Genomic DNA, 26181 nt, shown 5'->3' on the forward strand with positions numbered 1-26181 from the left:
TGGACGGAGGAGCTGCCATGGAGCCTCATGGCCCACCTCCACTTGCCTCTCCAGAAGACAATCTACTGTGCCCTTGAGGAGATCAGAGAAGTGCGGGGGTTGGTTATAATGGGGGTCCAGGCAACAAGGGTTGGGGAACCTGAGTCACAGAGAGGCTGGGACTTCCCAGGCTTGAGGCCGGTTCCCTAGAAGCAGGAGGAGGAGAAGACAGAACTCACTCACAAGCAGGTGAAACACGTAGCCTTAAAGGGAAATGTAGGTTGCACACAGAGGCTCCTGCTGCAAATGACTGCATGTTTCTGAGTTTTCTTGTGTGTGTGTGTTAGGGAGTAGTGAACATGTGTGGGGGCCTTGGGGTGTCATTCCCAAGGAGCCATCCCACTTATTTCTGAGGCAGGGTCTCACTGAACCCAGAACTCAGTGATTTAGCCTGTCTGACTGGCTACTAAGTCCCATGGATCTCCCTGTTGCCATCTTCCCAATACTGGGATTATAAATACATAGGTTCTTTTTGGGTTTTGTATGTTTGCTCTCACACAGGATCTTGCCATAGATCCCTGCCTGGTCTGGACTCAATATATAGACCAAGTTGGCCTTGAACTCGCAGAGATCTGCTTGCCTCCCTGCCTCCTTAGTGCGAGATTAAAGGGGTGTGTCACCATGCCTGGCCTGTATGGGTTTTGGAAATTAAACTCAGGTCCTCATGCTTATTCGGGACTTGCTTAAGTGACCATCTCCCTAGCCCTGTTTCTTCCCTTTTAAAAGAATGAATACGGTTCAAGGGGCTGAGATGCCCACTCAGTCTAGAAGGTCAGTGTTAGAAGGGGAGCCAAAGCTATTTTAGTGTCTTGTTTTGTAGATAACAAAACTGAGTCTAGAGAAGGGAAGGGGTGGGCCCAAGGTCTGAGGCCAAGGGTGTCATAGATACAAAATGAAACCTGGATGTGGAAATTCCTAGCTTGGTACTTTTATCAGATTGGACGGTGACAGCCGGGGATGATCACCCGTCAGTCAAATTAATCTGTCATCTCTATTATCCCAGAATGCTTGCCTGGCACCAGGCACCACAGCCCGCCCTTTAAAGCACACACATCACTCATTTCATAGACAGAGGTTTGGTATGTCTTGAGATGTGACAAAGCTCAAGTCAGGCAGGGTTATGTGGAGGGATGGAAACCAGGGCGGGCGGAGGAGTAGGTAGAAGGGGATCAGAGTTGAATGCAGTATATGGCCGTGGTTCACCAGCCCCTTAGCCATGAGCGGGAGGGATAACAGAAGGGACCGCCTGGGACCCTCAATGGCTAGAGAGTGCCCCAGCTGGATGGACAGTCCAACCCCACCCCTTGCGTCTTCCTTAGATCCTGAAGCTGGAGCAATGGCTTGGTCAGGTCACGGCGGCAGCTGGTGCAGTTGGCCACTGCTTGGTAGAGGGGGCCCTCTGAGGTCAGGAGCTTTAGTCCTCTCCGCCACACAGAGCAAGCAAAGCCTTCATGAAGTCTCCAGAGGTGTCACCCTGGCAAGGCAGAGAGAAAGCAGAGTGAGAAAGTAATCATTCCGATCTAAACATCCCAGCATCCTAGCAGCCATCGGCCTAGACATGACACTCGGCATCTCAGTCACCGACACAGCTGCTGTATCAAGGCTAGAGAGACCTCGCCAGACACACTTGTGACCCCCCAGGAGTCTGCCCTTGAGGGTCAGGCCCTGCTGAGCTGCTAGGCACCAGTGCTTCCTTTCCTTTGGGGGCAGTTAAGACCCCATCTGCCACCCCATATCCTCATGTGCAGCCAGCCCTGAGGCTTCCCACAGAAGTGCGTGAGACCTCCATCTTGCCCTAGGAAGCCAGGCATGTTCCTCGGCCCTTGGTGCCAACTGTTAAATGGCCACCATCAGGGAGAGAGCCACTGATCCAAGGCCCAGGTCAGCCGCAAAGCTGGTAAGCCATTACTTACTCTGACACATCACAAAGGTCTGTCTGCAGTCAAGCCGGGGAGCGAGACTCTCTCCAAGGGTGCATATCCCATTTAGAAGGAGCGTCTATTACTGGTCTCATGTAACCCAGGTTGGCCTCCAACTCACTAACTAGTCACAATGACCTTGACCGACCTCTACTTTTGATACCTGGTTACTTGGAAAATTCTGAGTTGGGAATTTAGCTCAGTGGTAGTATGCTATAGCTTCAATTCAGAGCTCTACTTAAAATGAGCAAACAGAAACTTTAAAAGAGGGGCTAGAGATGTGGCTCAGTTAGTAGGATGCTTGCCTACCAAGTGTGAAGCCCTGAGTTCGATTCCTAGCACTGCACAGACCAGGTACACACCTGTAACTCCAGCAAGAAGGAGGTGGAGACAGGATGGCAAGTTCAATGTCAGCTTGGGCTACACAATGAATTTAAGGCTAGCTTGGGCTTTGCAGTAAATTCAAGGCCAGACTAGGTCACTCTTAGTAACCCTGTCTCAAAATTAGAAATGTCTTTTTTTTTTCCTTTCTTGTTTTTGTTTTTGTTGTGTTTTGGCTTTTTGAGACAAGGTTTTTCTGTGTAGCCTGGCTATTCTGGAACTCACTCTGTAGACCAGGCTGGCCTCAAAAGACTGTCTCTGCCTCCCAAGTCTCTGGATGTACCATCACTGTCCAGCTAAATAAGAAATTTCTTCAGAATGGCTGGTGTTATGACTCCATGGTAGAATGAATACTTAGCATTTATTTCAGACTTCACTACCAATAAAAAAAAATTGACTTGTAGTCTTTAAAAAGGCCAGGTTTGTGCTGTGTAAACTAAATAGTATGGTTGGCACCACAGTTAGTGTTGGTAACCACCTCACACGGGACTGTAGACTACACTACAATAAAATGACAAAAAGTAAAAGCCAGGGGCTGGAGAGATGGCTTGGTAGTTAAGAACGATGGCTGTTATTGCAGAAGATGTATCTGGGTTCGATGGACAGAACTCAGGACCATCATACCAAGGTACTAGGGCAATCTGACTCCCTCCTTTGGCCTTCATGGGCACCAGACATGCATATATGCAAGCAAGCAAAACAACCATACACATAAAATAAAATTAAAAAGTAAAAACCAGGCAATTGTTTCCAAATAAGAAATCGTGAGGGGCTGGGTGGTGGTAGCACATGTCTTTAATCCCAGCACTTAAGAGGCAGAGGCAGTTTGAGGCCAGCCTGGTTTACAGAGTGAGTTACACAGAGAAACCCTGTCTCAAGAAACCAAAAACCAAGAAACCCAAAACACACAAACAAACAAATAAACCTACCTCAGAGATGAAAAAAAAAAACAACAAAAAAAAAAAAAACCAGGGGCTCACGAGAGGTGGCTAAGCAGTTACGAGCACTGGATGCTCTTGCAGAGGACCCAGGTTCGGTTCCCAGCACCCACATGGCAACTCACAACTGTCTGTAACTCCAGTTCCAGGGGATCTGCTACCTTCTTCGGAACTCTGTGAGTACCCGGCATGCACCAGACATTCATGTAGGCAAACACGCACATACATAAAATAACAGAGATATTTTCATAGCCAAGCCAATGAGGTAGGTCTCCCTTCATTCAACATGAGCAGGTGATCCCAGAGCCCACTGAGCAGCCCCTTTCCTACCTCAATGGCTTGGTGTAGAGACTTGTCATATTTCTCAATGAATTCCCTCCGGATGTTGAGCAGATCTATCTCACTCCGAGACACCATCACCCTGGTGAGGGTCTTCTCATCTGTGCCAGCACCCTGGTGGAGCCAAGGAGAGATACATGGAGCAGGAAGGGAGGGCAGAGCTAGGTCATGCTATGGCAGATGTCCACCTGCCTGTCCCTTCTGCCTTCCCAGACCAGACGGCCACTCCTTACTGTCTTCCACAGACAGTGCCAACCAAACTCCCTCGTGTGGAGGACTGGGCAGACATAAGCACAGATGACCTGTGTGGGCTGAGCAGGCCCTGCTAAAACTCATATCCAGCTGGCACCTCAGAATGTAACCTTAGAACAGAGTTTTTGCCTTGTGGTTTAGATGATGTAGCCTCCCCCCAATTTAATTCATGCATTGAAGGCTTGGTCCCTCCCCGGTGCAGTGTTCAGAGCTAGAGATTTGGGGAAGCAGATCTTAAGGTTTCTGACTTCTTCGATGGGCCAGTGCATTGATGAATATACAATCTGATGGCATTGCTAGGAAGTGGCGAAGGTGAAGGCCTAGCTGGAGGAAGTGAGGTGGGGTGTCAGTGGATGTACTCCGTGCCTTGTCCCTTCTTCCCTCTCTGCTCCAGGCTGTCTGGAAGGAAGTAGCATGCTCTGCCACGCCCGCCCTGCCACGACATTCTGCATCACCACAGGCTCAAGAAACAGATCAGGAGGCCGTGGACCGAAGGCTCCGAAACTATGAGCCCACATCCTTTCTTTCCTCTTTTAGGTTGATTTTTTTTTCCCATCCCAGATATTGTACCAAAGAGATGGAAAGTTAATTATTGCACCATTGTAATGTGTTAAAATGAAGTCATGTTAGATTAGGGCCCTAAACCCATCGGGTGGCTCTAAGGAGTGCAAGGGACAGAGGCACACATGTGAACATAAAGACAGAGGATGGGGGGCTGGTGAGGTGGCTCAGCTGTTAAGAGTACTGTCTGCTCTTCCAGAGGTCCTGAGTTCAATTCCCGGCAACCACATGGTGGCTCAGAACCATCTATAGGGGAAACTGATGCCCTCTTCAGGCAGGCAGTTGCAAATGCAGCAGAATACGCATACATTAAAAAAAAAAAAAAAAAGACAGAGGCTGGAGTGATGCAGCCAAACTGAAGACACACAAGGGGTTTCTGGCAGCTTCCGGGAGGCAGGAGAGGGGTAGCAGGAGAGGGATGGGAAGGAGCCAACCTTACCAATGCCTCGATTTTAGAACCATGAGAGATTACGTTTATGTCATTCAGTTTGTGGGAACTTGTTATACAAGTCCCAAAATACTAACACAGGATCTGGAATATGTGAGCACTAGGGCCCTCTCTCCTCTCCCTCCAGCTCTGTCACTTTCTACCTGTACACAGCATCTTGGGTACCAACAGCAATATTCTCTTAAGTTTTGGCAACTAGAAATCAATCATGATAGATATCCTGGGGATGGGGTGGGGGAGTGGGCATTAAAACACCCTTGACTGAGAAAGAAGACTACGTTTGGTCCAGAAGCAGGATGCTGATAAACAAGGTGGGGTAAAGAGCAGTCGGATGTCTCGTCTGGGGGAGGGTGCACATCTGTGCCTGTAGGTTTGGGAAAGGCAGTGCTGAGAAGCAGGTCAGGCGCCGTACCTTCATGGACTTGTACAGTTTATCAGCAAAGAAGAGAGGCTTGTTCTTGACACTCTGAACTGTAGGGGAGAAGAGAGAGAGGCAGGGCATCTGGTCAGAGGCTGTGTGCTCAGACCCTGGGCAGGGCTTTCTGTACTACAGCCACCAACCTTCCAACATACTTACTGCTACCAGCCTACTGGGTGGCTGCGGGTCACTGCTAACCGTCTGTCTTGGCAGTGCCACTTTACGACCCCCTCCACAAAGCTCCTTCCTTTTCTCCTCCCTCTGTCCACCTCTCTTTCTGTCTGAGAGCTGAATCTCTCCCGCGGTAAAGGAGCTTGTGGCTGACTGAGGTCAGCAGAATATTTAACTGGGGTTTAAGTCCTAAGGGATGCTGGATACAGGGCTGTCAATTTTGAGGGCATTCAGAGCGCAGGAGAAGATGGTTAAAGACTGAACTTTAGGGTCTAGAGAGATAGCTCAGTGGGTAAGAGCACTTATTGCTCTTCCAGAGGACCCAAGTTGGATTCCCAGCACTTGCTTTGGGCTGCTTACAACTGCCTATAGCTCTCTCTCTCTCTCTCTCTCTCTCTCTCTCTCTCTCTCTCACACACACACACACACACACACACACAAACAAAAAACCAGATTCTACTGTAGAGATTCAGATTCTAGAGACATTCTGAGCGGGGTGTGGTGTGTGTGAGTATGTAACAACTTCTGTGCCACTTGAGGACTGAGTAGAAAAGCCAGTGTTCATGTCCCACTACCGATATGCAGAAGCTGACACAGGTTCTGTGTTCTGCCCAGGGCATTTAGCATTCAAGTGACAGTTCCTGCTCAGCTCCTCTGCTTCCAATCACAATGCCTCACTGTAGGTGGTGAAGAGCTATTGTAAGCAACCCCTCCATTTATCTAATCTAAAACACTGTTCCTCCACGTTTTTTTTAGAATTCCTGAGATTCAAGATGCATTTTGCAGTTGATAGAGAATCTGAAAGCCTTCTATCGCCACCTGCTGGTAAGATCAGGTATCGACACGATGCAACAATATGCTTGTATGTATCCATATCTACACAGGGAGAAATGAGATCCAAAAGGGAAAGAGACCTTCTCAAACTCGAGACCTCCAGGCCACGAGGTAGCTTAGCAGGCTAAGGTCATTGACCTAAGAACCTAAGTTCAATTCCCAAGATCCACAGAGTAGAGAGAACCAACTCTCTAAAGTTTTCTGACTTCCACACACATGATATGGTGTGTGCATACCTGTACACATGTATTTATGTGTACACATACAACATAAATAATACAATGTAACAAAAAAATTAAAAAGCAAGAAGCTCAGAGACGAGGTCTCTGGGCTAAGGAGATAGCTCAGTGGCAGGCTGTGGTATGAGAGAATATGCCTAAGGCATGTCTAGTGTATACATGCAGGGTGTACCCTGTGAATGAACGCATCTTGCATGCTATGTATACGTGTCCTATGAGTCACATGTGTGCATATACAGTATGTCTCATGTGTGGTATATATGTACACAAACATACTCCAGTCCTGTGCAGCATTGCCCTTCTCTATGTCCTGGTCCTAACCCTGGGATGTTCAACCTGCCTCCATAGCCTTGAAGATGTCCTCAGGTTGTCCCCCCACAATCATGCCTTGGCGGGGGAGGTGATCTGAGGTAGTATTTAGCTCCCAGTATCAGCAGCAGAAGATGATGCTAAAGCCACATTCCTTTAGGGAAACTGCCCACATTCCCAGCAGTGCCCCAGTCCCTCCCCCGGGTGCCCGGTAATTACCGATGGCCACAAATGCGTCCTTGACATCCCCAGACATCTCCTTCTTGATGACATGCTCTATGTCATAGTTGGTCTTCTTGATGAACTCCTGGAAGACTGGTCAAGAGAATTGAGGGAGAGATGAACTCCACTGGGGAGGGTCACCTGACCTACCCCGTGAACCAGCCACAGTACATGCTGGGCACTGGGTAGGGCTCAGGTGACAGGCAGATTCTGGCCTTAGGGCTACTATAAGACTTGGAGCCGAGTAGGCCACACCAGTGCCTTTAAGTCTGGCCAGTAGCTCTAGCCCTTGGCAAGCTCTATTACCCCAGGCTGATGTGTAAAAGGAAATGCCCAGACCACCAGGGGGGCCTTGCTCTCTGGGTTCCCTCTTATTCCCTGACAGGATTGGATGGAACTTACTATATAATAATCAAAGTGACACCCAGTAGCCCCTTATGCCCTGCACAGACCGAGTACTTTATGTTTATTGTGAGTTTTGTATCCTAGCAACCATGTGAGGTACAACTAAAACCCCAATCCTTAGATAAGGGGATCAAGGCAGAAAGTCAGTCACCTGCTTAGCCACACAGCTGATAGGTAGGGGACTGGAATCGAGGCAATCCAGGGTTAAGCACAAAGCAGCCACGTGTTGAAAAGGACCGAGCAGGTACATGTGAGGCTACAAAGTCTCAGTGGGAAGGGACTTCAGGACTGGCACTGTACACCTCTGTGATGGGCTGGCCTACACCACCTCACCCCTCTCTGCTTTGTCCTGATGGATCATGGCAGCACACCTCAGAATCCTTAACCCTGCATGCTGATGAGGTGAAGCTAGCTAGCGATTCCTTATCCTAGGTGTGCCATCTGCCTTGCTAAGGAAGGGAAGGGAGCTGGCTGAGGAGAGGCCAGAGCTCTGGAGTCCCCCAACCCTCCACTACTGGAGTGAAGAGAAGGAATTAGGCACTTGGCTGGTCTGCTCTGCACAGAAGGTTGTAAGGCTCGGGTCATATTTGGGGCTCCCACTGCCACACTGGAAGGGGTAGAGGGTTCAACAGACTCACCTCTGCGCAGGTGGGGATAGCTACGGGTGCACAGGACGGTCATGAAGCGTGTCTCCAAGGAAGTTTTGTCTCCGCTGGGGGTGTCTGCTATTTCCTGCAGAGCCCGGTTGGGGCAAGGGTTTAGGGAAAGCCACGGGAAAGCCACAGTTAGCACCTACTGTCTCTGCTAAGGCTCAGGTTGCGGTGGGATCAATCACCCAAGGGCATTGAGGTTGGCCCCTTCTCCCCTCGGCCTGAGTACAGTGGTCATCCCATTTCCCTTTGAAGTCCTCAGGACCCCGGGGTGGGACTGGAGCTGGGTAGAGGGACTTGGTAATCCTATCCAGTCACCAGAGAATCTCTCTGGGGAGTATGGACATGTGTGTGAACAAGCAAAAATGTCCTAGCCGGTTTTCTCCAGTCCCAAGGGCACACCCGGTTTACTCTAGCACATTAAGGGTTCCAAAGGATCTCCTAGCCAGCTATGACCTTACTTAAATTCTCTCTAAAAAGCTCACTTTGGGCTTAAAAATAAAATTAAAATGATTTCGATTTAAAGGCAACGACCATAGCTGGTAATGATACAGCATAAATCAGGGTAGAGATGACCAGCTAAAGCTTAGGAAATATTTATTTGCCCCTGCCTGCCCCTTCTGAGACAGAGTCTCTCTCATGTAGTTCAGGCTGGCCTCAAACTCGATATGAAGCCGAGGATGGCCTTGAACTCCTGAACCTCCTGCCTCTGCTTGTCAAGTGCTGGATTATGATCATGCACTGCCACACCTGCCCGCCCTTAACCAACACAGTCCTTAAAAGGCCCTGAAGGGGAGAGAGAGAAGCTGTGGGGAAGCCCCCAATCACTGCCCCATCCTGTCCCACTCAGCCCAGCCCAGGCACAGCAAGACTTGACTTAGAAGCTGTTACCTCCCCGTGAAGGACAGAACACTCACCAAGATCTCAGCAGCCACCTGAGAGCGGGGAGGGGACAGAGGAGGGAGAGACGGGAGGCAAGAGTCAGAGCTCAGAGTGATTGGTTGGCTCAGATTGGCAGAAGTCCCAAGAGACCCCAGGGTCACAATGAAGAACTGGGAGGGATATCACCTTTTATAATCTCTGGGCTAGAATTCAGAGTGGAAGATAGGCCTGAAAATAATTAATTTTAAAATGTGGTTTTTCCAGAGGGGTAGTGATACTCTTCATACTCAGTAACTGAGGGTAGCCCGCAGGCCCTGGTTTGTCTGACAGTTGGAAGAAGGAAAACCGTCCCTCCACTGGCTACCGACCTGCCAGGAAAGGGGTCGGGCAGACAAGGATTCTCTGTAAAGAGTCAGCAGGACTCTGCCACTTTAGCTCCCCAGGTCACAGACAGAAAGGCAGGACAGCTGAGGCCTGGGCGGGGGGCAGGGGGCAGTTACAGGCACACAGCAGAGGTAGAGACTGCAAGCATTATCTTTAATAAGAACAGTGAACACTGTGGCCAGGACTTTTGTGAGCCAAAGTTGCTCTGACCCAGTGTCTGGGGATAAATTCGGCTAGTTTCTGTGTGACTTAGCCTTTCCCCAGTATCCTGCAACCATTATATTCTCCCGCATAAACCAAAATCCTAGATAGAATATATGTGCGAATGCATGTATGTATTTATTTTTTTGAGACAGGGTCTCACTATGTAGTCTTGGCTGTCCTGGAACTCACTATGTAGACCAGGTTGGCCTTAAACTTAGAGACCGGCCTGCCTCTGCCTCCCAAGTGCTGGGATTACAGGCGTGCACCACCACATCTGGCTTCTTCTTCTCTTTGGAGGCAAGGTCTCACAATGTAGCAGACCAGGTAGGCCTTAAATGCACAGCAATCCTCCTGCCTCAGCCTCTTAAGTGCTGGGATTATAGAAGGTGCCACTATGTTCAAGGTCCCACAAAGCTTTAAAAAAAGATTAAGGATGTTGGAAAGATAGTCCAGTAGATAAGGGCAGGAACTGCTCTGTCAGAGAACTTGAGTGTGGTTCTCAGCACCTGGTCAGATGGCTCACAAGTGCCCATTACTCTAGCTCCAGGGATGAGATGCCCTCTTCTGGCCACTGCTGGTACTGCACTCAAGTGCACACAGAATCACACACATTTAAAAAAAAAAAAAAGATCAGCCAGGCAGTGATGGCGTAGGCCTTTAATTCCAGCACTTGGGAGACAGAGGCAGGTGGACTTCTGAATTCAAGGCCAGCCTGGTCTACAGAGTGAGTTCCAGGACAGACAGGGCTACACAGAGAAACCCTGCCTTAAAAAACCAAAACCAAAACTAAAAAAAAAAACCAACCCCCAAAACCCAACAAACAAACAAACAAACAAACAAAACAAACAATACTCGGATGGGGAAAAAGTCAGAATAAGACCCTTGCTTGAATCCCATCGTCATAAAAACAAGCCTTATCTATATAATTTATGTAAGTACACATGTGCATATGTATTGTATATAGTAGTGCTTCTTTTATCTACACGAAAAATGCTCATATTCACCAGGAGGTTCATAAACAGACAATGTGGCTCTCAAGTGCCTACTTCTGAAGAGAGTGATCACGAGGCCAGAGTTAGGCAGCTCATTTACCCACCCTGGAATTTTACGATCATATTTACCATTGTAGAAATACTTAATTTTATTTTGATTCAAATGTCAAACAATAAAGGTCCTTTTCATAAGGCTTATTATGGGCTGGCCCAGGCTTTAAATTATTTCAGCCACCTAGTTGAATCATGGCAGCACTGTGCCATGGGAAATAAGCCAGCTACAAGCAGACAAGCCCCTAACGTGATGTTTACAGAGGGCGCAACTTCAGAGACAGAAAGCAGGCTAGTGCCTGTTATGGGTTAGAGGAAGAGGAAATGAGAATCACTAATTCATAGGCTCAGGGTTTCAGTTTTGTTGAAAGAAGAGTTTGGGGGTGGGGTGGGGTAGTGATGGCTGGGCAATGTGGACAAATCTGATGCCACTAAAGTGCACACTGAAGAGTGACTAATGCAGGCTGGAGAGATGGCTCAAGTTAGCAAAAGCACCTGCCGTAAAAACCTGCGGAGTTCGATCCCCAGAGCTCAGGCAGTGGCACACACGTATGTAGCCACAGCATTCCTACAGCCAGAGCTGGAGAAAGCTTGCAGGGCCAGGAGCAGAGCTGAGGCAGAAACAGGAGAGACGCTGCCGTGACAAGGTGGAAGGACAGAACTGACCCCTGACAGTTACCCTCTGACCTCACTGATCACTCCTCCCTCCTCCCTCCTCTCTTTCAGTAGGACCTTCTATAGAGTCCTGAAACTCACTATGCAAACCAGGTTGACCTTGAACTTGCATGGAGCCTCTTGCTTCTTTGCCTCTGCTGGGATCACAGGCATGGTTTGCTTTGCTGGTTTTAGTTTTTAACTGATATATATATATACAGTGATTAATACTGAGGGTAGATTTTTTATATATATAATATATACAGTGATTAATACTGAGGGTAGATTTTTTTAAATCTCTATTTTCTGAAATTTCTATGAAAGAATACATATTACTTATGAGACAAAAACTTGCTAGTTTCCATAAAATGAGCTGTATCAGGATCTGCTACTGAGCCTCTGTCAGTGCAGGCCTATGGTCCCTCCAGCCCTTCCACCCTGGTTCTCTCTCTCTCCTTCCCTTGCAAAGCAGTTGCTGGGCCAGGACCACCACTGCCCCTTTAGCATCCAAAGCAGACTAGGTACCAGGCAGTAGCATTCCCTAGAGGTGATGTCAGGGTTCAGGGTGGATGCTGGTGAATTCTAAGATCAACAGCCCTCCACTGCACCAAGGCGCTGCACAGGGATACTAAATAAACACCTTCTGGATGTGTGTGAGTAGAAATGTGGGCTCAGTAAATGATTACCCTATGGCTAGCTCCCACTAATGTACTCAGCTATAACTGGAAATACCCCACTGACTGGGACCCTGAAACTTCTGACAATGTATTCCAGAACAGGATTGGGCAATTGAACCACAGTTTCTTGAGCAAGGAGCTGTATGGGAGATGATGGTACTGGGTCCTGGAGGGTATTGTGTAAGCCAGACTGGAGAAGGGTGGACCTGAATGCCAATCAGAAACTCTCCCTGTGGGTGGGTTAAGGCTACTTTCCCCAGGAAAAACAATATAATACATAAAATAGCATTAATACAGGCTTAACACAGAACAACCTTCTAAACTATGTAACTAGGGTTTGAGAGTTGTTGGGGTTTTTTGGTTGTTCTTTTGGAGACAGAGTCTCAGGGAGTCGAGGCTAGGCTCCTGGTCTTCTTGCTTCGGCACCCGCAAATGCTGGGGTATGCCTAACTTTCCAATTTCAGTTTTGGGTACCCTAGGCACTGAAGAGCTTAGACACTGGTGTCTCAGGCCATGTCTGCTGGTGAAACTGGGGCTCAGCAGCTGCAATCCCAATTCTGAATTTTGTCAGTGCTTTTTCTAGAGACCAACTGCAACCCCAGGGTGCTAGCTTTACAGTTGGTGGCATCTGTGTCCATCTCCAGCACAGGGGGAGCCCTTGCATCGGGAGGAGACCCGGCTCAGGTCCATGGGGACCTCAGTGTGGCTCTGTAGCCACAGTGCAGGGAAAATGAGCTTGTTACCCAGCCTCTAAGTGCATTTCCAGGGAAACATAAGAAGCAGGACAGAAGCAGAGCAGCTAGGAGCCCTGGTGACCCCTCCCTGCCGCTAATCAGCAGTATCTAGTCAACACTGGACACAGGATACCTGGGACATCAACATTAGCGGCAGCACCAGCCTTCGGGAGCTTGCTAAATTGACCAGGTCACTCCATTTAACTCCCTTTGGTCCCAGGTTTGTTTTTTGTTTTTGTTTTTTTTTTTTTTTTCAGATACAAACCCCAGACTTTAGTTCTCAGGCCTCTTTCCCATGAGGATTCCAAACCCACTCTTTCTGGCTCAATTCTCCATAGGTCAGATTTGCTGTGTGCTTTAGAAATCAGCCACCCTCTCTGACTTCCATTTCTCATTCTAGGCTTTGAGGTTTGACCTGGGGGGATTCTGTGATGGGCTTAGAGCTCGAAGGATCCCACTATCCAAATGGGAAGCACCAGAGAGACCAGCTCTACTCTCCCAAACACATTCTGAAAACCCTCGAGGACTTGGTTTGTTTCCATAAGTGGAGATAGAGGAGGCTGATCTAAGCATCTGTCACTCAAACTAGCCACGTCCCAGGCAGGAGGCTGCCCCACCCAACAGCCAGTGCCTGGCAGGGACCTGCCAGCTGTCCAGTGCAGATGGGCAGGAGTCTCACCTGGGCATCTTCCTGGGCCTGGTCCCGGTTTTCTCCTCCTTCCTCTCGATTTCCCTGTCACAAGACCATGGAGAAATCAGTCCCCAAACACTCCTCCATGTGCACCCTTCGGTCACCCGTGGGTCTTGTTCAGTCACCTTCCCTCACCCCTTTCGTTTTTTGCAACACAGAAAAAATTCTGGAGTGGGCCACATGGTCCCTGGGTTATAGGAACTCAGTGACAACACAGGACAGGTCAGCTGTGTAGCTTCGTCCTGTATGAAGGAGACCTACAATATCACAATACTGGCCATCAGAAACGAATTTTCAAAGATGCAGCAAGCCAACTTTGAAAGAGGAACAACAGGCTGGCGGAGGCAGGAGGATGTCTGTGATTTCAAGGATAGTCTGGTCTACAGTGTGAGTTCCAGGACAGCCTGGTCTATATAGTGAGCTCCATGATAGTCAGAGCTACACAGACATGTCCTGTCTCAAACAAAACAAAACAAAACAAAAAAAAAAAAACAAAAACAAAAAACAAAAAACAAAAGAAAGGGGCCGGAGAGATGGCTTAGTGGTTAAGAGCACTGACTGCTCTTCCAAAGGTCCTGAGTTCAAATCCCAGCATCTGCATGGTGGTTCACAATCATCTGTAATGGGATCTGATGACCTCTTCTGGTATGCAAATGTACATGCAGGCAAAATACCCATATACATAAATAAATAAGTAAATCTTTTAAAAAACTTCTCTTAAAAAACAAAAACAAACAAAAAACAAAACAAAACAACAACAAAAACAAAAGTAACAACAGAGATTTGAGGTAAAACCCGAGGAGGTAAATGGGCAGGGGGAAGGGGGTCCTCTCTTGTATTATGTGTCTAAACAGGCTGGGCCATAGCACCATGAATCCACTCACTGTGGCCAGAGAAATGAGAATCCTTCTGAAGTGGCCAGATGTGTCTGAGCTCAAGGCATCCTCCAGGGACTTGTGATAATCTGAAAGGAAGAAGGATGTGAGTAGCTGCAGACTGGGAGGAAGTCAGAGTGAGAGTCACATCTGAGACAAGGCCACATTGGCAGGAGAGGTGGGGATGAAGGAGTTTGCATTCAGTTCTTGAGGGCATCCCACTTTCTGCTGATTTCAGGAGGCATCTGATCCCGGCACCAGCTCCCTCCCCTGCACCTTCTCACCCCTGCACCAGTTCCCTCCCCTGCACCTTCACACCTCTGCACCTCCTCACCCCTGCATCAGCTCTCTCCCTTGCACCTTCTTACCCCTGCACCAGTTCCCTCCCCTGCACCTTCACACCTCTGCACCTCCACACCCCTGCACCAGTTCCCTCCCCTGCACCTTCACACCTCTGCACCTCCACACCCCTGCATCAGCTCCCTCCCCTGCACCTCCTCACCCCTGCACCAGCTCCCTCCCCTGCACCTTCTCACCCCTGCACCAGTTCCCTCCCCTGCACCTTCACACCTCTGTACCTCCTCACCCCTGCATCAGCTCTCTCCCCTGCACCTTCTCATCCCTGCATCAGCTCTCTCCCCTGCACCTCCACACCCCTGCACCAGTTCCCTCCCCTGCACCTTCACACCTCTGCACCTCCATACCCCTGCACCAGCTCCCTCCCCTGCACCTTCACACCTCTGCACCTCCACACCCCTGCATTAGCTCCCTCCCCTGCACTTCCTCATCCCTGCACCAGTTCCCTCCCCTGCACCTCCTCACCCCTGCACCAGCTCCCCATCTCTCTCTCCTATTAATCACCCATTTACTTTGTTGCACCGTTGAGGATTGAACCCAGGACCTTGTGAATGCTAGACGGGGATCTAGAGCTACAGCCCAGCCCTCAACACCTTCTGAGGAGGAACCTCCCTGTCTTCCTTCTCTCTCTCCCATCCTTCCCACACACCAGCCACTATACACCAAAGTATATCTGGGACCTAAGTACCCCCACCTCACACACTTAGAACGCCTGTTGTCTCAAAGCTCTGAGAGAGGAAAACTGTCCCCAGCTCTGACCAGAGACCCTGGCTCTTCAGAATGAAAACTCAGGGCTACTTGATTAAAGCTTAAGAGTTTCAAGAGAACAGTAGAAAAGAAAACAACTAGGCAGGGAGGCTCTTCTGAGGCAGGCTCTGTACAACTGTTCAGACCCTGGCCCCATGAAGCCACCCTTCCTCTCATCAGCAGACTAAATGCTCTCTCTTCTGCCCAAATTCTATCTAAATTGTCTTCTACCACCAAAACTTTGTTCTCTTGGGGCAGTCAACTTCTCCTAGATGCAGGACTGGGTACACTAAGGGGCTCGTTAAAGCCTCATAGAAAGGCTAGGAGATAGCTCAGTCAGTAAGCGCTTGCCACACATGCATTTGGACCTGAGTTGGATCCTCAGACACACATTACAAAAACAAAATAGGACCTGGGCATAGTGGCGCACACCTTTAGTCTCAATGCTTGGGAGGCAGAGGTAGGTAGATCTCTAGATTTGAAGCCAGCCTGATCTACAAAGAGAAACACTGTCTCAAACCAAACCAAACCAACCAACCAAAAACAACAATAAATAACAAACAAACAAACAAACAACCCACCCCAAACCAAAAACTAAAACTAAAAATAAGACATGTGTGGTGCTGTACATTTGTAATCCTAGAGCTGATGAGGGGAGAAGAGATCACTGGGCAATCCCTAGGCCAGCAAAAGACCCCGTCTCCAAAAGCAAAATGGGGCCAACGAGGTAGCTCAACAGGTAAGGGTGCTTGCTGCCAAACATGATGACATTGGTTCGATTCCTGGAACCTACATGGTAGAAGGAACTGACTCCCACAAGCTGTCCTTTGACCTACATGCACATGGGCACACACACAAATTATAAAAAATAAAATAAGGACCGGCCACTCTCCCACACTCACCCTCCTTGTAGGCCTCGTTGATGGCCCGGATTTCAGCATTGGTCCGGGTGGCCAGGATTTCTATGAGAGTCTTTTCATCTGTGCCGGCTCCCTAGAAAGTCCACACAAAGGACATGTCAGCTGCAGTTCTGACCCTGAGTACCAGTATTCCCCTCATCGCATCCTCTAGTATGTACGCAGTACCTCCATAGCTTTCTTCAGCTGCTTAGCATCGTAATGGGCAGGTGGCATCATGAGCCCCAGAATCAGCCTTGCCAGGTCTCCCGAGATCTCTGACTTCAGGTCAGCCATTAAATCCTGCAAGGACAGAGCCACGGTCATACCAGTCTCACATCTACTCAGAACTTGCCGCCATCTGACTGTGGCCCCATCAAGCCATCTCTCACATATCTATCTCACTTACCGACCACAACTAACTGGGAGGGTTGGGGAGAGTAAGCCAAGGCTAGAACATTCTAAGATGCTATGACAAGGTGTGTGTGGAAGTCTCATTACCATGAAGACTCTGGTGCCCAAATGTACCGAGCCAGCAGTGACCAGCTGAGCTTCACTTGGGAGGTGTGACAACCTGAGACCCAGTCTAGGGAGGAAAGACCCTTACCCGGCCAAAGTGAGATTTGAAGGTCTGCCGGATCTGCTGCCGCTGGGCGTTGCTCCGGTGGGTGACGATGTCGATGATGGTGGCTTCATCAGTTCCTGGGTCACCAAAGCCACATGCCTTAGAGGAGGTTCTGTGGCTCATCTTCCTCCCCTCCCACATAGTTCCCAACAATCCTTATCAGGATAAAGGCCTGGGTTGGAGGCCATGGGCTCCTGACCCTGGTGGGCGCCTTGCCCCAAGCTACTTGCTTTCTTTTGTCATGCCATTGGTGGGGATAAAAGTGCAACCAGAAAGGTGGCAGGCACTGGGTGGTGAGCTCCAGGTTGGCAGCTGGGGTGGCAATCAATGGGTTGGGTGTCAGAGGCCCTGAGTTCTAGTCTTGGTTCTGGCAATGGTTGCCTATCTTGGGAAGGTTTCTTTTGCTTTTTGGGGCTCAGTTTCAGTCTCTAACATGAGTAGGATTGAGGAACTACTGAGAGATCCTCCCAACTCTGCTATCTCAGCACAATTAGTGACTATTTCCTTTGTCTTCCATTCCCTCTAAGCATAGCAGGTTGGCTGAAGGCACTGGAGCCCCACCCCCTGCCTTTCAGGTGAGTGCTACCAACCTCAGGTCTGACACAGGAACTAACTTTCCTTTCTTTCTTTTTCCTTTTTGCTTTCTCTCTCTTCTGAGATTGGGTTTCTTGTGCATCCCTGGCTGCCTTGGAACTCACTCTGTAGACCTGGCTGGCTTTTAACTCAGAGATCTGCCTGCCTCTGCTCCTCAGTGCTGGGATGAATGGTATGTGCCACCAATGCCTGGCGGGATCTAATTTTCAAAGCATTTGTCCCTGTAGTTTCACAGCTAGAGACCCAGAAGGAGCAAGACCCCTTGGGAGTTGTTGCTGGGCAAATGGGAGGAAGAAAGACAACAGAATCCAAACCCCATTCTCTTTCCCAACAAGGGCTTTCCAAGCATGGGCCCAGTTGGGTGCAGGCAGCTGACCACCATCATATAGTGGCTCTTTCCATTGTCAGCCTGGAGGAGCCAACCATCAGGGTACTGTCACCCCAGCAGGGAGCTCTTGGGTCCTCAGGTCAATGGACCTCATTTTACACACTGGAGTGAGACCCAGAGCTGATTAGAACTTGTCTAGAGTCATACTGAGTCAACACCCAAGACTTGATGACCAGTATTTTCTTCTGCACCAGGGTCCTGCTCAGAGGCTGGGAGACAGCTACCTTGGTGTTCAGGAAAGACTGCTGTCAAATTCATTGCAGACCCTCTTCTATCCTTCCCTCCCACCTGAGATGGAGGATGTTTCCACAGAGTCCTCCTTATCCTGCAGAGCCTCGTTGGAGGCTTCAACTCCCGCCTGGACCCCTTTACTGCCAAACCTTCCTGGCTGCAGCCCAGAGGCCTTTTCTGGTTCTTGTCACTCTTACCAATTCCCTTCATGGCTTTCCGCAGGGCCTTGGCATCAGCGTCAGGGTTGAAATCATTGGCTGCACACACAGTACCCTTCAGCTGTGAGGAGGAGAGAGAGGCTCAGCAGGTGAGCGGAGGCCCGTGGGGAGCCAGGTCCAGAGAGGAGCATGCAGAGTAAGTGGCAAGGGCTTTCCAGACTGAGGCCCAAGCTGGGCAGCCTGGGGAAGGAGGCACAGCAGACAAAGCCACCCAGGGCTGAGAGAGCAGAGAGTCGTGGGCCTGGGGACAGGTGAGTGCTGGGCAGGGAAGGGGCAGCTCCTGCAATCGGACTTGGCTCTGTCCCAGCTCCAGAGGCTGAACATTCCGTTGGGGCCTCTCAGCATCCTATTCACCCTGCCCCAGGGCCCCGATGCCTGATGTAGCCATGGCTCCCCATAACGAGGCCCAAAGACTCAGAAGCAGAAATGGTTTCCAGATTTTAGTCCTGACCCAATGACGTTCCTGCTGCTTTCCATATCTGCTATTTCTTTTTAATTTTGCTTAAGTGATTTTTGGGCTTTGCAGTTGTTTTATTCTGTTTGGAGACAGGGTCTCATTACGTCCCTCTGCCTGGCCTGGAACTCACTATGTAGGCCTCAAACTCAGAGATCTGCCTGCCTCTAGCTCCTTGAATGCTGGAACTAAAGTTCATCACCATGTCTGACCTTTGCTTAAACAGTTTTATTTAGAATAATTGGGGCGGGGGTGAGGGGGGAGTGTCTGACATGCTAAACAACACCTTCTGGATAGATCTATTTTGAAGTACGTTTAAATACTCATAAAAGGCAATTAAAAAAAAAAAAAAAGACAGGATCTCATGTAGCCTAGGCAACTTCAAACTAAACTACATATAAGTAAAGGCTGTCCTTGAACTCCTGACCCTTCTGCCACTCCCTGCTAAGTGCTGAGATTATAGGCATGTGCCATCATACTGTGTGATCTTTGTCTTTTTGTTTGTTTTTTCCTTAACACAGAGTTTTACTCTGTAGCCATGGTTAGCCTGAAACTCATTACATAGAACAGACTGGGCTCAAACTTATAGAGATCCACCTGACTCTGCCTCCTGAGTGCTGGGTTTAAAGGCATGCACCACCACACCTAGTCTTTTGTATATATGTATATCTCCTCTTATGCTAACAAGTCCCTGACATATAATAGACATTTAAGAAGTATTATCAAATTAATAAATAGGTGAAAATAATTTTTCAGTGGTCGCAATTAAACCAAAAATCTTGTGTTTGCTAGGCAAATGCTCTACTACTGAGCTATATCCCTAGTTTTATGATAAAAATAATTTTATACTTTATATACTATCACAAATTAGAAAAAAAATTATCCTATGTTATTAACAGATGCCAATTCATAAAAATGAATGTAATACTAGCCCCCACTTAAGTTAAAGGTCACCAAATTTAAGGTGCTACTGCTTGCCAAAGCCACGGCTCTCGGTGTAAAAGGGCAGGCGCCTCGTATAGCACAGATGTGGCACCAAGCCGCTTTCTCTTTACTTATCAGAAAGGCTGGTGGAACTGAAAAGCAGTAGGTTCTCTGTGAGCTTGGGTGTCACTTAACACTTGCGGAGGCACTTTCATCGGCCAAGCCAAGCTCATTCCTCAGATAACCCGAGGTCTCCCTCAGTGGCAGCATTTGCCTTCAAATTTAGGGAAGAGTAGAATAGAAGTTCAGCGTTCAAGAGCCTTTAGGCCACCAGGACTGCCATGTCTAACCCCCTCATTTGAAAGGTTCAGGCATAGAGGCCAGGAGGGAAGGTGAGGACCCAGCAGTATCTGGAGTAGTTTGCCAGGAGCCTGTGTGAAACCTTTTGTCCCGTCCAGTGTGGACCCCTGGGTGTGACAGTGCTCAGGAGTATACCCCCCGAAATCCTGCAGTAACAACAGTAGCAGGAGTGCCCTCTCTGCTCTCAGGATGCAAAGCCCAACTGCCAGGCCCAGGATGCAGAGGCCCTCGTGGAACCTCGGGGCTCACTGGAGGAAGCCTTGTTAGTGGAGAGCAGGCAGGATGCTCCCTGGGCTGTTAGGACGAACCAGCGCAGAGATCTGGAAACTTCAGATATAAGATGCCGCAGCTCGGGTTGGCCACCAGAGGGCAGCTAGGGGCCAACCAGCGTACAGTGGCAAGGTGCAAGCAGAAGGGGAAGCCAGTGATTAGGAGATCAAGCAGGAAGTGGGGAGGGTCTGACCTCGACTCGGGACACTGCACTAAGTTCCCACATCTGATAGGCCACCTGTGCTGCCTCCGGGAAGAACTGGCCAGCGGCACTGGAACAATGGAGGGGTTCGGGGAGAGGATGGGAGGGAATGTCATCATGGGCTACACCCCATACTTCTAGAACACTCTTATGCCAAATACACCACACACACACACACACACACACACACACACACACACACACACACACACACACACACACACACACTAACACAGACCTGTTTGGCTTTGTTTCTTCTGTAGCATGAGTTCATCCGAGGACTTTCTAGTGCCACGATTCTTCTGGCTTCCCCTAAGCTCCCTCTAACCTATGCATGCAGTGGGGCTTTCCCTAGCAGCCTTGTTGGTCCAGGACCAAGTAGGGCAGTCCTTCAACCTCTTCTTTGTTCATCACAGCAGGGTGACTCCTGTGCAAATCCCCTTCCAAATAAGCCAAGGGCAGGGCATGGCTGCTTCATCCCTTTACCTTTTTGCAAGGCACCAGGCCATGTGAGGGGCCAGTGTGTGTGGAGGGATTTCTGGCCTCTGTGGCAGTGAGCATAGTCAACAGGAAGCCCTTATGTCCCTTCCTTAACTGACTGTTGAACCCTGGAGAAGGGAGTCTAAGAACCCACCATGTCCTCGGTATAAATTTGGCTGTGTTATGGCACAGTCACCTAGTTTAATATTCCAGGAAGGGTCCCTGTAGCTCACCTGCCACCTCATCTCTTTGCCAGGCTCTCCACAGAACCCATGGCAGTCATAGGAAGAAGCCATAGGAAGTCACAGGCCAATCCTCATCCCTAGGCTTTCTTACAGGTGGGCTTCCCAGACCTGCTTCTCCTGGCTCCTTCCCCTGGCTCCTTCCCCTATCAGTTTTTGAAACAGGGTCTCACTACTCAGTCCTGGCTAGTCTGGAATTTGTTACATAGACCAGTCTGGACTCACAGAGATCTGTTTGGCTCTGGCGTGTGCCACCATGACCAGCTTAAGTCCCCTGAATTCTAATCCCCAGTCCAGACACCAGATCGACCTCCAAGTTCACAGAGCAGAGAGTTCCATATATAGTAGCCACACTTGTTCAGACACACGGTCCCCAAGACAGCAGAGACTGGAATACTGAGGGTCACTTTCCCTCATTTGTCATTCCAGCCTCAAAAGAGACCCAGGCTCATGCAATCCACCCATCCACTGGGACAGGCGCTGGAAGAGTCAGGCCGTCTTTCCATCCTGGGGCCTAGAAGTCACTTACTCATCATCTCCTCCACACAGCTTCAGCAGAGCCTTCTTGTATTCACCGGAAGTATCATTCTGGGGAAAGAGAGGAGAAAAGGTGACCTCAAACACAGCCGTGGCTCTTCTTGGACAAGAAGGGGAGGCAGAACACTTACACCAGCTCCCCCTTTTCTCCTGCCTGCAGTGGCTCAGGCCCCCAACAGTGTATGGCTGGTCACTATCCAGCAACCAGCTCTGGGAAAGACAGGAAGGAACAAGTCTCTGGCGTGTGTTGTTTGCCACCTTTCCTGTGGTAGAAATACTTCCCAGTGATAACAGCTGGCCGCCATGCTGACTTCACTAGACGTGGCATTCTGAGATGCTATTTCCCCATGGCCCTGACATTCCACTCTCCCAGGTATATATAGCACTTCCATGGGAACCATTTCCTGGAAGTAGAATTCCATAAACACACCCACGGGAAAATGCTCAAAATCAAACAAATATTTGACCAAGCCGTATGTTAATAGAGACGGCTTATCCCTCGACGCTTTGGAATGGACCTCAAAAGACAACGGCTGTGAGAAGTTCCCAGGTAAAGGCCCTGTGCAACAGCATCTTTGTTTATTCTAGATTTTCCCAAACTTTTTTCCCCATGGAATGTTCAGTGCATGATACCCATAAAAAAATCCTCTTTGGATATCATTCATGAGTACAAACTAAATTTTTTCCCCATTAGCTTATAAAATTATTACATCTGACAATCTCTTGGCAAGGCCTCACGGGATGGCTACCCCTGAGACGGCATTAGTCACCCAGCAGGCTCCAGGGTTTTCTAATGCTCATTTGTGTTCTTCAGTGAACTTCTCTGCAGATTGTGGATACCCACTGCCCTTGGGACAGCATCCTGGCCATTAACTCTAAGTACAAGCCCTACAGGATCCAGCCATGTCTTTTCTTTTACCTCCTCTCCTCACCTCCCAAGACAGCATTCTCTGTGTAGCTCTGATAGATAGACAAATGTAAATAAAGATCTATCTATCTATCTATCTTTCTATCTATCTATCTATCCATCCCTCCATCCATCTATACTTAAGAGTGTTTGTCTACATATATTTATACTTGCTATGTGGTTGCAGTGCCTAGGGAGGCCAGAAGAGGGCATTAGATTTTTCTAGATCTGGACTTAGAGATAGTGGTGAGCCCTCATATGGGTGCTGGGAACTGAACCTGGGTCCTCTGCTAGAACAACCGGTGCTGAGCCATCATTCCAGACTCCATGCCTTCCTTTGTCACCAGCTTGAACTTCCTTGAAAATGCACTATAGCAAGAACTCTTCTAATACCCAAGACCCACATGCTGCTGTGTAGAGGCTCCCAAGACCTGGGAAGGTGGTGGTGGGAGGTCTCTGCTCCCCATCCCTGCCACCCCTACCACCCCAAAGTCTGCTCACCTTGATCATGCTGTAGAGTGACTTCTCATACTTGGTCCGGAAGATCTCCCGGATGTCAAGCATATCCAGCTCGCTCCTGGAGACCATGATGCGGATCAGAGTGTTGTCTCGGGTCCCTAGGCCCTGGAAGACATGAAGGCATGAGGGACAGTGTTTGGAGTGAGGTTTCGTGGACAAGAGACACTAGCATGTGCAGAAGTAATATTTTCATAATAAAAAATTCAAGCTAGGAACAAAGAAGGCAGATGGTGGCCTTCACTTTGAAGATCTGTTGTGCCCTGTCTTGTAATACATGTCCTTCTCTTTGGTACATTGTTTCCATACTTGAATTCTCTAAGCAGTCCAACCTCACTATAGTACCCTAACACAGGAACATCTGCTCTCCCCAGGGGCAGCCGGAACCCCTGTATCGTTTGTAGCAAATGTTCATTTACTCTGATGTGCTATGGAAATGCCATAGGTCTCTGTGTCACATGAATGAACACCTGGGAGATGTCACCACCTCACCTAGAGGGAAGCCAGCTACCTGGTCACAACAATCACCCTTATGAATGTGGAAAGAATACTGATGGGTTGCCAAAGGGTCTTCTAAACGGCTCTGAGATGCAGAGAAATATTCTAGTTTATTTGATGCTTTAAAATTTGGCCAGTGGTGGCACATGCCTTTAACTCAGCCAGCAGGAGGCAGAGACAGGCAGATTGCTGAGTTGGAGACCAGCCTGGTCTTCAGAGTGAGTAAGTTCCAGGACAGCCAAGGCTAGACACAGAAACTCTGTCTCAAAAAAATAGTAAGATTTATTTTTATTTCTGAATCTATGTATCTATGTATCTATGTATCTATCTATCTATCTATCTATCTATCTATCTATCTATCTATCTGTTTATCTATCTGTCTGTTTATCTATCTATCTATCTATCTATCTATCTATCTATCTATCTATCTATCTATCTGCCTGTCTGCCTGTCTATCTATCTATCTATCTATCTATCTATCTATCTATCTATCTATCTATCTGTCTGTCTGTTTATCTATCTATCTATCTGCCATATCTATCTATCTATCTGTCTGTCTGTTTATCTATCTATCTATCTGCCATATCTATCTATCTATCTATCTATCTATCTATCTATCTATCTATCTATCTATCTATCTATATGCCATATGTGTGCAGGTGACTGCAGAGGCTAGAAAGCGCACGAGATCCCTTGAGTTAGAGTTCTAGGCAGTTGTGAGCTGTCTGATGTAGGTGTTGCAAACTGAACTTGGGTCCCCTGGGAGAATAGCAAGTATTCCTAACCACTGAACCAACTCTCCAGTCCATAAAACTTTTTTTTTAATTATGCATTTATTTGTGAGGGTGGGTATGCACATACCATGGAACATGTACAGAACATAGAGGGCAATTTTCGGGAATCTGTTTTCACCTCCCACCATGAGGGTCTGAAGTTGTTGGTCACGGCAGCAAGCACACACTTTTAACTGCTAGCCTAGTTTTGTGTTTTTTTTTTTTTTTTTCCTTTTTCTTTTTCTTTCCCAGACAGGGTTTCTCAGTATAGCTCTGGCTGACCTGGAACTCACTTTGTAGACCAGGCTGGCCTCGAACTCAGAAATCCGCCTGCCTCTGCCTCCCAAGTGCTGGGATTAAAGGCGTGCGCCACCACCGCCCGGCTAGTTTTGTGCTTTTGTGACAAGGTTTAGGATGATCTTGAACTACCGATCTCCCGCCCCGCCATCCCAGGCTGTAGGATCACAAGGATGCACCTACTTTCTGCTTTAACTGCTATTTTCCTAAAAGTCTGAGCTGCCAACCCAAGGGAGGTAGATCAGGGGCATGTCACCACTAAACCCTCTGATTGGTCATAAAGGTGGGGCACAGGCACATTTGACAGGGCGAGTGACCAGGCAGCACCCAGGTTCTGCAGCTCACCCAAGACATGGGGCATCCTCCCCAGGCTGTCTCAGAAGGGCTCAGGCCTGGTTAGTTGTACAGATCAACACAGTCTAGAATCACCTGTGAAGGGAATCTCACTCAAGGACTCTTTAGATCAGATTGGCCTGAGGGCACGTGTGGTGTTTATTACCTTAAAAAAAAAGTAATGTTTTTATTTTATATGTGTGAGTGTTTTGTCTGCATGTGTGTCTGTGTACCACATGCATACCCAGTGCCCATGGAGGCTGGAAGAGTGCATCTGATCCCCTAGAACTCAAGTTAGAGATGGCGTGAGTTGCCATGTGGATGCTAAGAATCAAACCCAGGCCCTCTGGAAGAACAGTGCTCTTAAACACTGTGGGAGGATTGTGTTGATTACAATTGATGTAGGAGAGCCCAGCCCACTGTGAGAGGCACCATGTCCTATAGTCCTGGGCTGTATAAGAAAGCTAGCTGAGCACAGAGAGTCAGCAGTCAGCAGCAGGATTCGCCATGATCTCTGCTTCAGTTTCTGCCCTAACTTTCCTCAGCGATGGACTATGTCAAAAATATGACACAATAAATTCTTTCCTCCCCTAATTTGCTTTTGGACTGTTTCCTCCTCCTCCTCTTCATTTTCCTCCTCCTTCTCTTCTTCCTCTTCTTCTTCCCCTTCCTCTTCCTCTTCTTGTCTTTTTTGTTATATTGCCCCACCCTCATTCCCACAGCAACACAAATCAAACCAGAACAGCTCTTTCTGGCCCCTGGACACCAAGGATTTGATAAAATCCCAGCAGTCTGGAGGGAGTGGGCAGAGGCTCCCTCCCTCAATCCTATTCCCGCTAACCCACTGCTTACCTTCATGGCTTTGAACAGCCTTTCCGCAAAATACTCCGGGGTGCTTCGGATGCACTTCACTGGACAAAAGGAGGGAAAGTGGAGAAGAGGGAGTTGTCTCAGAAAGGGGAAGATGTGATCAACCAGGTTAACTCACTAACTTGCTCCCTCCCTCCCCTCCATTTCTAGCCCTGGGTGTGCTGGGAAGTGCTTTACAACTGCGATATATCCC

General features: G+C 48.6%; 1 protein-coding gene across 3 annotated transcripts in view; it reads right to left on the minus strand.

The window, feature by feature from the left end:
* Positions 1-944: 944 nt before the first annotated feature.
* Anxa6 (annexin A6) overlaps positions 945-26181 on the minus strand; it is a 54519-nt gene continuing 29282 nt past the window's right edge. Inside the window, exons 11-26 of one of the 3 annotated variants that reach the window (NM_013472.5) lie at positions 25971-26029; positions 23203-23325; positions 21787-21845; positions 20527-20605; positions 18305-18386; positions 16877-16971; positions 16459-16572; positions 16276-16366; positions 14279-14358; positions 13383-13436; positions 9043-9060; positions 8114-8207; positions 7068-7163; positions 5290-5348; positions 3608-3730; positions 945-1513 (exon numbers count right to left, since the gene is read on the minus strand). In NM_013472.5, the coding sequence (NP_038500.2) occupies positions 1454-1513; positions 3608-3730; positions 5290-5348; positions 7068-7163; positions 8114-8207; positions 9043-9060; positions 13383-13436; positions 14279-14358; positions 16276-16366; positions 16459-16572; positions 16877-16971; positions 18305-18386; positions 20527-20605; positions 21787-21845; positions 23203-23325; positions 25971-26029 (1286 nt within the window). In that variant the 3' untranslated portion in view covers positions 945-1453. The remainder of the gene's footprint in view (positions 1514-3607; positions 3731-5289; positions 5349-7067; positions 7164-8113; positions 8208-9042; positions 9061-13382; positions 13437-14278; positions 14359-16275; positions 16367-16458; positions 16573-16876; positions 16972-18304; positions 18387-20526; positions 20606-21786; positions 21846-23202; positions 23326-25970; positions 26030-26181) is intronic. The other 2 variants (NR_138556.1, NM_001110211.2) reach the window with 2 other exon arrangements.

The sequence above is a fragment of the Mus musculus genome, chromosome 11 (assembly GCF_000001635.26).
Source record: "Mus musculus strain C57BL/6J chromosome 11, GRCm38.p6 C57BL/6J".
NCBI classification, from domain to species: Eukaryota; Metazoa; Chordata; class Mammalia; order Rodentia; family Muridae; genus Mus; species Mus musculus.